A 15,226-nucleotide genomic window follows, 5' to 3' on the forward strand; every position below is an offset into this window, starting at 1 on the left:
CCTTAGCTCGCTTCAAAGCTTTCAGTAGCCTACCTACCCCACAGGCCTATGGGCAGAGTCTGGGCTTTCTCTGCCCTGTCTGAAGGGAAACGTGTCACCATCTGGTTACTTCTAGCAGTAGAGACATTTACCTCCACTAATCCCAAATGCCTTGCAGGGTTAGTTTTCATGGCTGATGCCCGTTTTTCTTCTGAGCATCATGCAGCTCAGAGTTAGCTGGGATTATGGAAAGAGGATGCCCTCTGCGGCACTGAATTATCTGGAACCAAAAGTGGGGGAGTGTGGCATTTGTCCAGGGTTGCAGTGCTGCATGGGGCACAGCCTGTTGGCAGCTCTTACTTGCGGTGTAAAACTGTAACATGACAAAATCAAAAATCCCTAGAAAAAGTAGGGAGTGGCATTTTGGGCACTGTTCAGATGCTGGGCATAGTTCTTATGGAGGTAGCCTGTGTGCCTAACTCACATGAGGCTACAAACTCCACACACCTGACTCCTGTAGGGTGGGCCCTGCCAAGGATGAACAGAGTTTCCTTTTGTTAGATTGTATTCAAACTTAACATTACCCCTTCCCTGCTGACCGTGGGGGCCTCTGTGCGGTCTCCTGCACTGACTGGGGAGCCAGGGTGTATGGCAATAATGTTGTAGGCATGTGGTGGTGAGAATAGCAGCAAATGGCCTTTAGCTGTTTTGTATCACGTAGGGCTCTGATACACATTAACTAACTAGCAGCTATATAAATACTGCCTGTGTTGTAACTACGGTTAATCAAATGTAACACCACTGTCTGGGATGTTTGTGTTTTTTACTGTACATAAATTAAAAGCCTCTTATATGGGTCAAGTGACTTGAAAGTTGTAACTTTCCAAATCAAATTGCTCTGAAAGCAGAGTAAGCGTTCTGCCAAGGGCACCGAGTTCCTGCGGTGTTGATGGACTCATGCCACATTCTATTGTTCAGAGAGAGGCACCGGAGCTATTACCAGGCATTAAAGAGCCTCTTGCATCACCAGAAACAGAGTAACTTGTGCTGTTGCTGTCTGTTTCACCTGTATACCTAGAAACAGAAAAATAAAATTCTAGGGCCATTGATGGGGAAACTGTCCTGAAAAACTCTAATAAACACTTACCGACCTTGCACAAAACTGTCCGCTCAGCTTTAATAACTGTGATAACAGGCCCCAGCCAAAAAATACTACTAGCTCCAGCCAGGTAGAGAACGGAAGGTGGGTATAAACAGTTGCATGAAGGTAAGAACTCTCCAATTTTGCCAAGTACAATTAAGAGGCAGATAGAGGCAAAGGCATCCTCTAAAAACTGGAATTCCAGCCCTAATGAGGAAACTAAAAAGGAACATAAACTCTGGCAAATCAAGTATAATTAGGCAGGTCAAAAAAGAATTTGAAAAGCAACTAGCAAAAGACTAACAGCAAATTTTTTTAACTATATCAGAAGCAGGAGGCCTGTCAAACAATCAGTGGGGCCACTGGAAGATTGAAGTGCTAAAGGAGCACTCGGGGAAGACAAGGCCAGTGCGGAGAAGCTAAATGAATTCTTTGAATCGGTCTTCACTGCAGAGGATGTGAGGGAGATTCCCACACTTGAGCCATTCCTTTTTAGGTGACAAATCTGAGAAATTTTCCCTGATTGAGGTGACAGTAGCTGGGTTTTTGGAACAAATTGATTAAACAGTAATAGGTCACCAGTATCAGATGGTTTTCACCCACGAGTTCTGAAGGAACTCGTATGTGAAATTGCAAAACTACTAACTGTGGCATGTAACCTATTGCTTCAATCAGCCTCTGTACCAGGTGACTAGAGGAGAACTAATGTGACTCTGATTTTTAAAAAAGGCTTCCGAGATAATCCTGACAATTGCAGGCTGGGAAACCTGACTTCAGTACCAGGCAAATTGGTTGAAACTCTGGTAAAGAACAGAATTATCAAACACATGGATAGACATGATGTGTTGAGGGGAAAGTCAACACAGCTTTTGTAAAGAGAAATCACACCTCACCAATCTACTAGAATTCTTTGAGGTTGTCAACACACATGTGAATAAGAGTGATACAGTGTACATGGATTGTCAGAAAGCCTTTGACAAGGTCCTTCACCAAAAGCTCTTAAGCAAAATGAGCAGTCATGGGATAAGAGGGGAAAGTCGTCTCATGGATCAGTAACTGGTTACAAAATAGGAAACAAAGGGTAGAATAAATGGAGTTTTCAGAATGGAGAGAGGTAAATAGCAGGGTCCCCTAAGGATCTGTACTGGGACCTGTGCTGTTCAACATATTCATAAATAATCTGGCAGAAGGGTTTCAGAGTGGTAGTTGTGTTAGTCTGTATCAGCAGAAGGGGAACACAGCGAGGTGGCAAAGTTTGTAGATGATACAAAATTACTCAAGATAATTAAATCCAAAGCTGTTAAGAGTTACAAAGGGATCTCTGAAAATTGGGTTATTGGGCAACAAAATGGCAGGTGAAATTCAGTTTTCAGTGCAAAGTAATGCACATTGGAAAAAAATAATGCCAGCTAGACATACAAAATGATGGGGACTAAATTATCTGTTACCACTCAAGAAAAATTGTGGAGTCCTCAGGGTTAGTTCTCTGTAAACATTTGCAGCAGCAGTCAAAAAAAACTAACAGAATGCTAGGAACCATTAGGAAAGAGATAAAACAGAAATTATATAATCCCACTACATAAATCCATAGTATGTCCACACCTTGAGTACTGTATGCAGTTCTAGTCAACCCATTTCAAAAATGATGTATTAAAATTAGAAAAATGTACAGAAAGGGTCAACAAAAATGATTAGGGGTATGGACCAACTTCCATGGGCGGAGAGATTAAAGAAGACAAGACTTCATCTTAAAGAAAATAAGATGACTGAGGGAGGGATATCATAGAGGTCTATAAATCCTAAATGGTGTGGAGAAAGTGAATAGGGAAGTGTTATTTACCCCTTCACACAACACAAGAACAAGGGGTCACCCACTAAAATTAATAGCAGCAGGTTTAAAACAAACATAAGGAAGTACTACTTCACAGAACACACAGTCAACCTGTGGAACTCATTGCCAGGGGATGTTGAGAAGGCCAAAAGTATAACTGGGTTCAAAAAAGAATTAGAGAAGTCCATGGAGGTTAGGTCCATCAACGGCTGTAGCCAAGATGGTCAGGGATGCAACCCTGTGCTCTAGGTGTCCATAAACCTCCAAACTGGGACTGGATGACAGGGTATGGATCAGTTGATAAATTGCCCTGTTCTGTTCATGCCCTCTAAAGCCCCTGGCACTGGCCACTGTCAGCAGACAGGATACTGGGCTAGATGGACCCATTGGTCTGATGCAATATGGCTGTTTTTATATTCTTAATCCCTTGGAGTTAATTGAAAAGTCACACTCTTAAGAAAACCAAGTGCAGTGGGAAGCCTTGCCACAAAATGAGTCCCACTGACCTCAGTGAGTTTCAAGTCTGAAGAGGTGATGCAAATTGCCCACTTTAGCTTTAATTCCTCCCACCCTTAAAGAGTAGGGAAATAAAGAAGAGCCCTGCTCATAGAAGGGGAGTGGAGAGATTGTTTCTGAAACAGGCAGCCAGCCAGCCACAACTGTAGCCCCCAGTTATCCTTAATAGGGAGGTGTAGGTTATGGAGACTCCATCTCCCAGCTTGCCGTATTCCAGCCGGAACTGTGGTAGTCCCGTCTCTTAAGAGCTGGGGTGTCTATCCTCATGTGTTATCCTAATTCCAATTTGGTAATTGCATTCTGCCTACATCAATTATCCCTGTAATGTTAGTTGGATACAGCATCCTTTGGTTCCTGTCATACTGAGGTGCACTGTTAAACGGCCATGTTCCACCTGCCCCCACCCTGAGCTGATGGTATTCAGCGACAGGTGAAACGATATCTACAGCTATCTGCAATGGCCCTGCAGCACGAGACTTTCTTACCCTGATTATCATTACTAGAAATGAGAGTCCTGAGGGCACCCAGCCCATTTTAAAATCCAGCCAGTTCCTCTCTCCAGCCCTGAAGTGTAAGCATCCCCAACGCTCTGCAATAGTTCTATTGTTGCTGCCTCAAGCACTTGGAAATGCCCCTGTTTTCTTCTGACACTATAATTTTCTAGGAGGGTGGGATTCCTTTTCCATCAGCTCCTCAGCCCAACCAACGCTGGCAGGCCCCCTGAGATCTGATTTTACATGAGAGCTAAAATAACACAGGGTTGGTGTAGTGGCTGTTGGGTCATAGAATCATAGAATATCAGGGTTGGAAGGGACCTCAGGAGGTCATCTAGTCCAACCCCCTGCTCAAAGCAGGACCAATCCCCAACCAAATCATCCCAGCCAGGGCTTTGTCAAGCCTGACCTTAAAAACCTCTAAGGAAGGAGATTCCACCACCTCCCTAGGTAACCCATTCCAGTGCTTCACCACCCTCCTAGTGAAAAAGTTTTTCCTAATATCCAACCTAAACCTTCCCCACTGCAACTTGAGACCATTACTCCTTGTTCTGTCATCTGGTATCACTGAGAACAGTCTAGATCCATCCTCTTTGGAACCCCCTTTCAGGTAGTTGAAAGCAGCTATTAAATCCCACCTCATTCTTCTCTTCTGCAGACTAAACAATCCCAGTTCCCTCAGCCTCTCCTCATAAGTCATGTGCCCCAGCCCCCTAATCATTTTTGTTGCCCTCCGCTGATCCTCCAGTGCTGTGGTCCTATTAAGCCCTGTCTACACTGGGCTTCAAAAAGAGAATGCTTTTGGTTTAAACTCATTCCAGGGGTATCTTAATACTTGGTTCTGTATTGGCAAACCAGATCCATTCAGTGGGTGCAACTGTATTTAAGTAGAGTTTAAGACAGGGGTTCTCAAACTGGGGGTCGGGACCCATCAGGGGGGTCGCAAGGTTATTACATGGGGGGTCGCGAGCTGTCAACCTCCACTTCAAACCCCGCTTGCCTCCAGCATTTATAATGGTGTTAAATCTATTTAAAAGGGTGTTTAATTTATTAGGGGGGCCGCACTCAGAGGCTTGCAATGTGAAAGGGGTCACCAGTAAAAAAGTGTGAGACCCACTGGTTTAAGAAACCCTGTGAAACTGGGCCTGGAGCCAGATGTCGCTGGAGGCTTAAAGAGCTTTACTGTACATTTCTCCTTTGAGTCACCTTGCCTGGGTTTAGTGTGATGAAAAGGTGACAGTGGGCTAGGGCCTGCTGCCTTTTCACCTGAGCAGAGCAAGTATTAAGTCAGATGTTCTTTGCATGGGAGGACATTGTGTCCTGTTGCTAAGTGAGCTTAACCGCTGAAAGGATTTGATCCTCCAGTCTATTCCCCTCATGGCCTCTCCATCGAGAAGCAAGAGCTATGTACTCTGCAGCTGCCATGATACAGGCACATAGATTGACGCCTGGAAGATCACATGCCCAGACACACTTAAACTACTGAGCTTCTTGCATGATCACCTGGAGGTTAGACATTGAGTAGTTGCAGTAACATGTTAAGTCACATTGCAGAGTGGCACCCAGGCTACCAACCATCGCTTTGCGGACTGACCAAGGCAGCTCTGTGCTTGGCAAGAAGGGTCCAGCTCTATGCGTGTTACCATGATGTCCACTTCAGAGTTTCAACACCACACAGGGCATTTCACAAGGATTTCTTGATTGGTGACCACCCCTGGGCATCGTGAAGTTAGGGAAGGAAGACTAAATAAAGGGGAAAACCCCTTTGGAAGATGGGAGCTACTTTTGGGGGGTGGAATTAAGGGGGTGTAGTCAAAAGCCATTTGGATGAGCTATGGACCTGCCATGCTTCCCCACACACCTGAATGGAGCTGCCTGGTGCTGTGGTGTGTGAGCACAGCTGTCCAGCTTGGGGCCTGCAGTTCCAGGCACGTGTCCGCGTAGAATCCCTTTTACCACACTGAGCTGCCACACTGCTGCTTCAATGACCATCTGTTTTGTTGTCTTTGTTAAGGTGGCCTCTGCCAGGGCCTAAAGACCAAGTCACCAGCGAAGACCTCACAAACGCAGCCCTGTTAAAATCCCCTAGATCTGGCCCTTTTAACCTCCGTCCTCTGGAGCATCGCTCTGTCCGGGCTCGTCTCTGAACCTCTGCCTGCTGGCTAGCTGCACTGGCTGGAATGATGAAGTGTCCCTAGGTTGGTGCCTGCCACCACTGCCTCCTGGGAGTTGTCGTTTCCTGATGTCTACCATTAGCCTGATACAGGAGAACGAACCACAACTTCCAAGAGGAGGCTTTGCTGCACCGAGCTGGAGCAAACGGCCACAGTGGAGCTAGTTGGCTTTGGGGGCAATGGAGACTCTGCTACTGGATTCCTCTGATCAGGAACCTTTTAAAAACATTCTCACTTGCTGAAACAATAAACCAACCCTGCATTCTGCCACCATCCTGCTTTGTGAGCCATGAATGCCCTGCCCTTGACGGGACCGGGCTGCTGGCAGCATTACCCCATGCTCGCGTGCTTTGTTTGAAATATAAACAGTGCTCAGAAACGTAACAAAATCAGAGCTCTAGGAAGCTGCCTTCTCCCAGCCTGTGCTTCCAGGATAGCTGGGGTCAGCCACAAAAGAGATTTCACTATCAGGCCAAGCCTCACGAGCACTGTGTAACTGCTGGTTATCATGGGGCCCTGCCACGAGACGGAATGGGCCCCAGGAGCATTGCTGGAGGTCAGACCAGCTCTACAAAGACAGGAGCCCAGCCCAGGCTGGGGATTTCTTGGAACTAGGTGAGCCATTGGCTGCAATGTTAGTGACCCTGCAGGGCTTAGTGTTGGCTCCTAACATGTGTCCAGCACTCCAGTTTCGGCTGAGCCATGAACTCTCAAGTCCCTTCTAGAAAAGATCGTAATGCCTCTAGCTTGAGGTACCAATTAGCCAGTATTTATTTAAACTTGGCAGCAGCGTCTCCTGGGAGGGGCTGGCTAACTGCTTACAAAGGTGCCTTGTACCAGCTGGGGCTGTATTTTGAGTCATCCTCACACTCCTGGGGTTAAATGAAGCTGGTTCGGTTAATGGGGAGGGGAAGCCAGGGCAGGGATATTTGTAAATTAACATATAAAACCCTGACCTGAGCCCTGTTTACAGTTCATGCGAGCTGTTAGCAGTGAGCGGAGCCAAAGGACAGAGTGCCATCCGGCTCCCACACTAATTCAAATGCAAAGGAAGGTTGGTTTGTTTGCACATGTTGTTTTTAAAAAAGCTCCGCGGCACGCCTGTTCGGGCCTGGCAGCACCCGGCTGGGAAACACTGCCCTGTGAAACACAAACCCTTCTTCTGAAGGGCTGGCTGGGGTGCCAAATCAGAACCCCCCCCCAGTGCCCTTGTTACTAACGATATCAGTGTAAATCTGCTACGCTCAGGCCGATAAGAGCCATTATCAAACAGGGCAAAATAAACTATTGCAAAACCCCCAAAACCAAATGAAAGTTATACTGCGTTGTGTACGTCACTTAGGCAATGGAAAGCCTCCATCTCCCGCCCGATAGCAGGTGCCCTGAGCCTTTCTGACTCAGCAGAAGTGGGTCCTTCATAGTCTGCGGGAGGGGAAAATAGCAGCATCTCCCTGAGAGGGAAATTGAGAGCGTGTTATTTCTCTAGAACCCCTTTTAATGTCACTGGCTTCTGGACCCTCCCCAAATCGGGCCCAATGCCACTAGTCTGTTCCTGAGGCCAGCGAGCACGTTTCGATGGGTTGCTGCCCTGTATGCCACTGAGCAGGAGCACCAGATGTTCCCCAGCTGCACTGCACACACAAAGCAGGAATCAGGCAGAGGCAGCACAATCCACATGTGAGAGAACACCGCAATGGCCTTATCATGATAGTTCTACCCAACACCAGGTGGCTTCCAGGGCTGGCTGCGAGTTGGCAAACTGAGCAATTCTGGTCTCGTCTGGAGGTTTCTGCATGCGGAGAACTGGGTTCTCCACCTGAAAACAGGAGCATTTTGAGTCCTGGGGAGAGGGGCGAGAGCAGAAAGAATCACTTGCCTGTCCCAACAAGTGACCCCTTTAGAACACTGTTCTCTGTGGAAATGCCACAGGGCTCCACCCCAAGCTTAGTCCTGGATCTGCACCCCCCACCACTGCAGGGAGAGCGATTAGACATCCAGGGCACTGTCTGTGGGCAGGACTGCTGGCCCAGATGAATCATCAGGGCTCCGATAATAATGCCTTTGACCCTGTACTGGGATCCTTCTTTCCTTTGGTTTTATGCAACCTTCCCTTTGTTTTTTGTCCTGCAGCAGCCAGTCAGTGCCCAAGCGCTGCCGCTGCACCTGGTGCAGATTATGTATTAATATTGGTATCGCTTTAATCTAGAACACAGATACGGTGGCGCAAAGACTATAGTGCTGTGCACCCAGATAACACACCCTTCCGCCCTGAGTAGCCCGGCAGCTAAATGAGACCAGACCAGCTGGCAGGCAGACAGGAATTCCAGCCTGGTTATCTCCAGGCCCAGGGTGAGCCAAGGTCTCCTTCACCCATCTCATTAGCTACAAGTGCGCCGCAGCTTTCTGTCTGAGCCTCTGTCCATCATATCGCACCGGTCCGAGCTGAATTGTTAGCCCTTCAGTGCTGGGATCTGTCTCTATCCCACACGAACATCTTGGTTAACTTGCACGCAAGGCTCCTCACATGCATTTCCTACCAGTGCAGTCATTGAAAGCCCAGGAAATTGACAGCTAAGCCACAATTCCCTTGCCTTGGCTCCTATCCACCCTAATACCCAGCCACTTCTCCAGCTCCTGACCAACCAACAGAGGGATCCCAGTGCGACTCTCAGCAGCCTGAGCTGTGGGGTCATAGCTGACGTTTCCGTGATACTGGGGAGGGAGGGAGCACAATGCGGGCATAAGGGGAAGGAGAAGCAGTAGGATCAAAGCTCAGAGCAGTGGAAGCTGCATGTTTCTATTGGATTAAAATTCAAGGAAGAGGAGAGCTACTAAGAGACGTCCCCCAAGGCCCCAACTCCATTGCTGTGTCCTGAGAAGGGCTGGGAGCTCCACATTAGGCCAGAGTCGTTTTGTTCTTTGCCAGTAGCAACGGAGGAATTCAACTATCCCCATATTGACTGGGACATGTCACCTCAGGCCGGGCTTCTAGACACCATTAATGGCTGCTTCTTGGAGCAGCCAGTCCTGGAACCCACAAGGGAAGAAGCAATTCTTGATTTAGTCCTAAGTGGTGCACAGGATCTGGTCCAAGAGGTGAATATAGCTCAACCGCTTGGTAATAGTGACCGTAATGTAATTAAACTTAACAGCCGGGGGGGGGGGGGGGGAGGAATATCAAAGAAACCCACTGCAGTAGCATTTAACTTCAAAAAAGGGAACAACACAAAAATGAGGTGTCTAGTTTAAATGGAAATTAGAAGGAACAGTCATGAGTGAAAAGCCTGCAGGCTGCTCGGAAACTATTTAAAAACACCATAATAGAGGCGCAGACTAAACGTGTACCACAAATTAAAGAAAACAGCAAGAGGACCAATAAAATGCCACCACGGCTAAAGAGCAAAGTGACAGAGGTGACAAGTTTTAGGTAAGTTCACGGAGAAAACGTCTATCAATGGCTATTAGGCAGGATGGTCAGGGATGCAACCCTACACTTCGGGCGACGGGATGGATCACTGGATGATTCCCTGTTCTGTTCATTCCCTGTGAGGCATTGGCCACGGTGAGAAGACAGGACACTGGGCTAGATGGACCATCGGTCTGACCCCTCCTTAGGAGGTGGCATCTCCCGCCCGGCTTTTTCTCTTCTGTTTCTCCTATGTCTGCCGTGGGGATGGCAGGGATTTCAAACTAGACCGTGCCAGGTTGGACACATTGCTCTGATGCAGCCCAAGGCAAAGGCTCCCCTAACCCCTGACTAGGAATTACTGTGGCAGGAGCTTTCTCTGTCCGCTCCTCAGGCCCTGCTCCTGGACTCCCAATCCCCTCTGCTTCTGCATGCCAGGGGAGCCCCGACTCAGTACAGATCAAAGCAAACAATGGCTACCCAACCTGAGCAGCCCTCTGTGCTTCACACAGAGAGAAATTGGTTTGAATTGTAAGGGCTCCATCTGCCCAGCTGAACTGTCCCCTGCCTCCCCTGCCTCCCGGTCAGCTCTGGCAGTGGGGAGGGTCAGCGTCCCCAGGGCCTGGGCTCAAAAATGCTGCACAGGGCACAGGGCCCTGGCTGAAACAAAGGCAGGGATCAGTGTTAGTGTCAGGAACCTGGGTCCAGCGCCCTTTGCCTCCAGCCCCCTGGCTGCTTTGGGAGCCACCACCCTTGCATCATAATCACCCCCTTCACAGGGGCCTGATCCTGGGGTCACTCTGGCAGTGCAAAGGCTGTAACTTGCTAGCATAAAGCCAGCTGATCTCGCTCCTGCACCAGCAGCCTCCCGGTGAGCAGGCCTGCCTGGGAAGTGGGCTCCCTTAGGGGCCATGCACTAGTGCAGTAAGTTAGAGCACCCCCATGGCTGCTGTGACTCACCCCAGAACTGGGCTAGTCCAGAATCAGGGAGCTGTAAGTGCCCCCCCCCCCGCCCCCGAGTGGAGCACAGCAGCAGGTGGAATGAGCTCTCAGCCTGAGAGCGAATGCTGCCGAGAGCCTTGCAGTTAAATGTAACAACCCCGCCAGTATTCGGGTCCACGGCAATCTGTAGCCTAGCGCCCCCCACCTCGCCCCGCCCCGCCCCGGGGCTGGCAGCAGCACCAGGAAACAGTTTGCCAAGAAAATAACTGTAGAGACCAAGCAACAGGCTTATGTGGCCAGGGGCATTTGGCTTTTTTGCAAGACATCCCGGGAGGGTGTTGTCCTTGTCAAGTTGCCTCCACAGAGCTTCTCCCCAGCCCCTGCAATATTATTCTGGGCAGAAAACAGGTCTGTTCTTCCTTCCCCAAGAACACAGTGTCCTGTAATCTGAGCCGAGGCAGCTGTGCAGTAAAAGCCTCACAGCCCTTCACAGGGAGGTGTGAGCCCAGCTCCCCAGGGCGCACACCCCGATGGGAGCAGCACCAGATGGGCACAGCACAGCTGCCCAGGGGCCAAGACCTGCCGTCCTCACGGGCACAGCCCCAGTGAAGTCAGGGAAATCTGCCTGAGTCCAGACCACAGGACTTGGCCTTTGGTCAAGTATCTTCCCTTTGGTGCTGCCACGCTCTGTGTTTCAGGTGACAGGGCTCCCAGAGTCCAGGGCTCGGCTTTATACCTTCGTTTCACTATCCCTGATATGAGCAGAGTGTCTGATTTACATTTGAGCGAGAGGAGGCTGGGGCTGGATTTCCCTGTCGGGGTTAATGCGCTCTGCAGCCCTGGGAACCCTCTGCTAAAGCACAACCCCTCGAGGGGGAAAGCGGTGAGAACCAGCGTGGGCCAAGCTGGGGGAAACGCGGAGAGTAAAACAGAGTAAACGGCAAAACCCAAATCAGAACTTTCCCATTCTCAGGGGGTCTCAGCAACAAAGGGAGGGAGGTAGAAACCAAAGCGCCTGGTTTTAACCTGCCTGTGCCCTTTGGGAGGATGCCTGCCCCTGCCCCTGCCACTCGCACAGGGTCCTTTGGGGGTGAGAATGTACCGGGTTACGTTTGCCTGGGACAGACCTTGGCTTGCGCTGCCCCGCCCCTCCACCATGCCCGCCGTGGCATTGGCTGCATCCCCTGCGCTTGGCTCCTGGCTGATGCCCTTTGTTCTCTGTAAAGGAATTAGAGCCACTTTCCACCTCTTCACGTGAGCTATTAAATCAGCACCTCGGCTTGCACTACAAGCTGCGGGTTTGAATCCCTGCCTGACTCAAACCTAGCTCAGGGCGACCCATGTGCCTCACGGCTAGCCCGAGAGCTGGCAGGCCCTAGGCACCAGGAGGGGAGAAGCTCTGAGGTTGTTGCGAGTCCCTCACTGACCCGTCCCAGCCCCGCTGCCATCTCCCCCAAAGTGCAGCGTCTCAGCCCAGGTCACTGGCAGTGCGGAGCCGTCGCCTGTAGGACTGTCAGCCTAGGGCGGGCGTCTCTGTGCTGCGTCTTTGTGTAGCGCCAGCACATCAGGGCACCGACGCCTGCCGGGGCCTCCAGGAGCTACCACAGTACAAACAAATAAGAACATGAGCTGCCAGGTGTGGCCCATAGGAAGCCCCTTGCAGCTCTCCTGGTTCAGGCTGATGTATGGTCCCTCCGTCTCAGTATGGGCCCCCAGTGCCCAGCAGGGGAATGCTGCCACGCTCGCAGGGAAACAGTCCACAAGAGCAAGGGAACAGCTGAACCAGACCTGGCCATGGCCCCGCCCATCCCTGCGACGGTCAGTGCCGCATGCTCGCCTCGGAGAGGCACCCGGCACACCTGACTGCAAAGAGCTCGGCCCACGGGCGGAGGCCAGAGGCTGGAGGAGTCCCGGCAGAGCAGGAAGGGAAGCCAGGGCCCCAGGCAGGTCTCCAGGGAGCTCCGTGCCGGATGGCCCCAGGGCTCCGTCATGGCTGGTCACGCCGGCCTGAGGCACAGGACGAAGGATGCTGCGGAGCAGCTCGGGGCGCAGCGGCTGTGTGACTGGCTGGGCCTGCTGCCCCGTACACCCCGTTACGAGGGGTGGGGCCTGGACAGGCCCCAAACTCGCCCTTCCTGGGGCTGGACTTTGTTAAACACATGAACAATATGACGACAGAGGCCAGCCTGAGCCGGGCCCACCCAGGCACGGCTGCTCCTACGGTTCCCTGCCCTGCCCCAGACCCAGGTCTGTTTCTTCTTCCTTACTCCCTCCAGGCTTAACACTGCTGGCAGGTCCCGGGGAATGGGGCCAGCGTCAGCCCACCTCCGGGATGGACCATTAACCCCTTCCTGTCCTGGTCTGACCCGTCACAGATGCAGCATTACAGAGGTCACGTCAAGGGCCAGTGAGCTCTGGTGATAAGGGCTAGTACCAGGGAGGGGGGTGAGGTGGGACGAACTATCTCGGTATGCGAGAGTCCCTGTTCAAAGGGCTGAACACTGCTGGGAGCGGGGCAGAATGACAAACTCACAACACCCACACACTAACATTAAAGCAAAGTAGCTCTCACCGGGATCACACCTGAGTGGTCTGTGAATGTCCCCAGTGACACCACTGGAGCAGTGCTGCCGGTCCCGGAGACACCCAGGTTCTGGCCTGCAGCAGAGCCCCGTCCCTCCCCTCTGCTGTCCCCCTGGGCCCAGCAGCATTTCTACTCTGCTACCTCTGGAAACTGAGTCACAACCACCAAGGATGCCAGGCGGACGGTTCCTACCCTGACACTCGTCTAACACACTCCTCCGTTTCCTTGGCCACAGAGGGAGGAGGCAGGTGAGGTCGCAGTCAGATCTGGAGGCGGGGAGCCCAGATCGCTCTTCCTGGAAGAGCAGAAATAACTGACTGAACGCGAGACATTTCTGCTGAGAACAATGCTTTGGCCAGATGCACAGGTCAGTCTGCCCCAGAGACACTCCAGCGCCTGCTGTGTCCGGCAGTGGAGCCGGCTGGCCACCTTATCTCTATGTACACAGGCTCCACTGGTGCAGAAAGATTTCCATTACATCTCAGCCGCTGTCTGAGGGGAAGCAACATGGAAACCTGGCCTGGATGCTGGGCCCAGAGCCTCCCCCGGAACCAGAGCAGCTGCCGGACCCAAGGGAAGAGCCTGGAGCAGGGGCCGGGGTATGCTCCAGAAGGGCTTTGGCGTTCAGGGCCAGGAGTCTGGGACTAGCTTGTCAGGTTCTCTCCCTCGGATTATCACATTGTCACACGGCGACACCAGGAAATCCCTCAGCACCTGGCTCTTAGCCGCTGCCGCATGACATTCATGAATGACTCTTGCATTTCCGAGACCCATCTCAGAAACCCGCATGACCCACGTCAACCCAAATGGGCCTTGCCCCCCTCCAGGGGCTAGACCACGTGGAAGGCTGCTGGGCCCACTCATGCCTGCAGAGTAATACACCTATGCCGGTAGTGCAGCCAGAGTTCATGGTTATTGGTATTCCAGCAGCACCTGGATCCCCCGCTGAGATTGGGCCCCACTGAGCCGGGCGCTGCATGGGCACAGGGCGAGACACAGGCCTGCCCCAAGGAGCTGCCAGTCCATGGGACAAGAGACTCCTGCTCAAGATGCAGGGATCCAGAATCCGCTGTCCAACCAGCATGAGGGGTCCTCACACCTCTACTCTCCTGCACTGCCGTGCTCGGGGAGAAGGGAGGCTGACAATTCTCGGCTGGCTCTCACCTGCCACCAAAGGAGCTCCAAGCGCTTTCCAATCACACAGCCAAGGGAAGGGGGCCGGGGCAGTAAAGACGACCCTGTGTCCCCAGTGTGCACCCTACTGCTGCTGACAGGGTCCAAGGCCAGGCTTGTTCTGTGAGTGCCGGGCGCAAGGTTCAGGCCCCCATCTCTTGTGGCAGGGGATCTGACTAGGGAACCGGCAGCTGCTTCTGGCCCCAAGGCACCACAAGAGAGGACGTGGCCTATATCTGTCACTCAGCTCAGGATGAAAAGGCACCTGCCAGTCACAGTGCAATCAGGGCAAACCGATATCTCACCTCCAGCGCGGGTGACATCAACTAATCGTTTTCTTTTCTCCACTTGAAATGACTGAGCAGAGATCACACCGCAAACAGAACCAGCACCGCCCCGGTCATTCCATCCATGGGGCACTCAAGCGAAGCAGACAGGACAGCGGGCAGCCTGCTCCCAGGACACTGCCATATCCTGGGCACTGTCACTGGAAAGGCAGGAGAGACAGAGGTGTGAAATGCAGATTTCAGACTCTGCCACAACCCAGCCCCCCTGGGGTCCTCTTAGCAGAAAAGAACCCTGGCACTGCCCTGCAGGGTGAACCGCCAGGCCCCTCTCCCAGGGAAGCGCAAGCACAAGTCACTGTGACAGCCCAGGATTCGTACTTGATTTCACGATAACAGCAAATCACAGCAGCATAACGGCCCTGCATCTTGAGAAGGGGGAGAGCTGGTGAGGCGGTCCCTCCAACCTAGACACTGAACCTAGATCTCTTGGGGCAGCACAGAAGATAGAGACAGCCTTGGAGGGGCAGGGGCCAAGACACACAGGTGGAAGAGGTAACCAGAGAGAAACTGGCCATCCCCTGCACCGAACAGAATCCAGAATGGACGCAGAGACAGGCTCCAGGGCCGCCCCTGTTGTGGGGCAGGGGGCAGTATCCAGGCACACCCAGAGGAACCATACCAGCCTGGCAGGTCTGAGCC

General features: G+C 51.9%; 1 protein-coding gene and 1 long non-coding RNA gene across 5 annotated transcripts in view; one reads left to right on the forward strand and one right to left on the reverse strand.

Moving 5' to 3' along the window:
• DCTN5 (dynactin subunit 5) overlaps positions 1 to 6,408 on the forward strand; it is an 18,151-nt gene extending 11,743 nt beyond the window's left edge. For all 4 annotated transcript variants that reach the window (XM_042853028.2, XM_042853027.2, XM_005288907.3 and 1 more), the window contains one exon: positions 5,976 to 6,408. In XM_042853028.2, the coding sequence (XP_042708962.2) occupies positions 5,976 to 5,996 (21 nt within the window). In that variant the 3' untranslated portion in view covers positions 5,997 to 6,408. The remainder of the gene's footprint in view (positions 1 to 5,975) is intronic.
• LOC135974085 (uncharacterized) overlaps positions 1 to 14,683 on the reverse strand; it is a 17,895-nt gene extending 3,212 nt beyond the window's left edge. Inside the window, exon 1 of the long non-coding RNA XR_010591236.1 lies at positions 14,546 to 14,683. This is a non-coding gene — a long non-coding RNA (uncharacterized LOC135974085). The remainder of the gene's footprint in view (positions 1 to 14,545) is intronic.
• Between the last annotated feature and the right edge of the window lie 543 nt (positions 14,684 to 15,226).

The sequence above is a fragment of the Chrysemys picta genome, chromosome 10, assembly GCF_011386835.1.
Source record: "Chrysemys picta bellii isolate R12L10 chromosome 10, ASM1138683v2, whole genome shotgun sequence".
Taxonomy (NCBI): domain Eukaryota; kingdom Metazoa; phylum Chordata; order Testudines; family Emydidae; genus Chrysemys; species Chrysemys picta.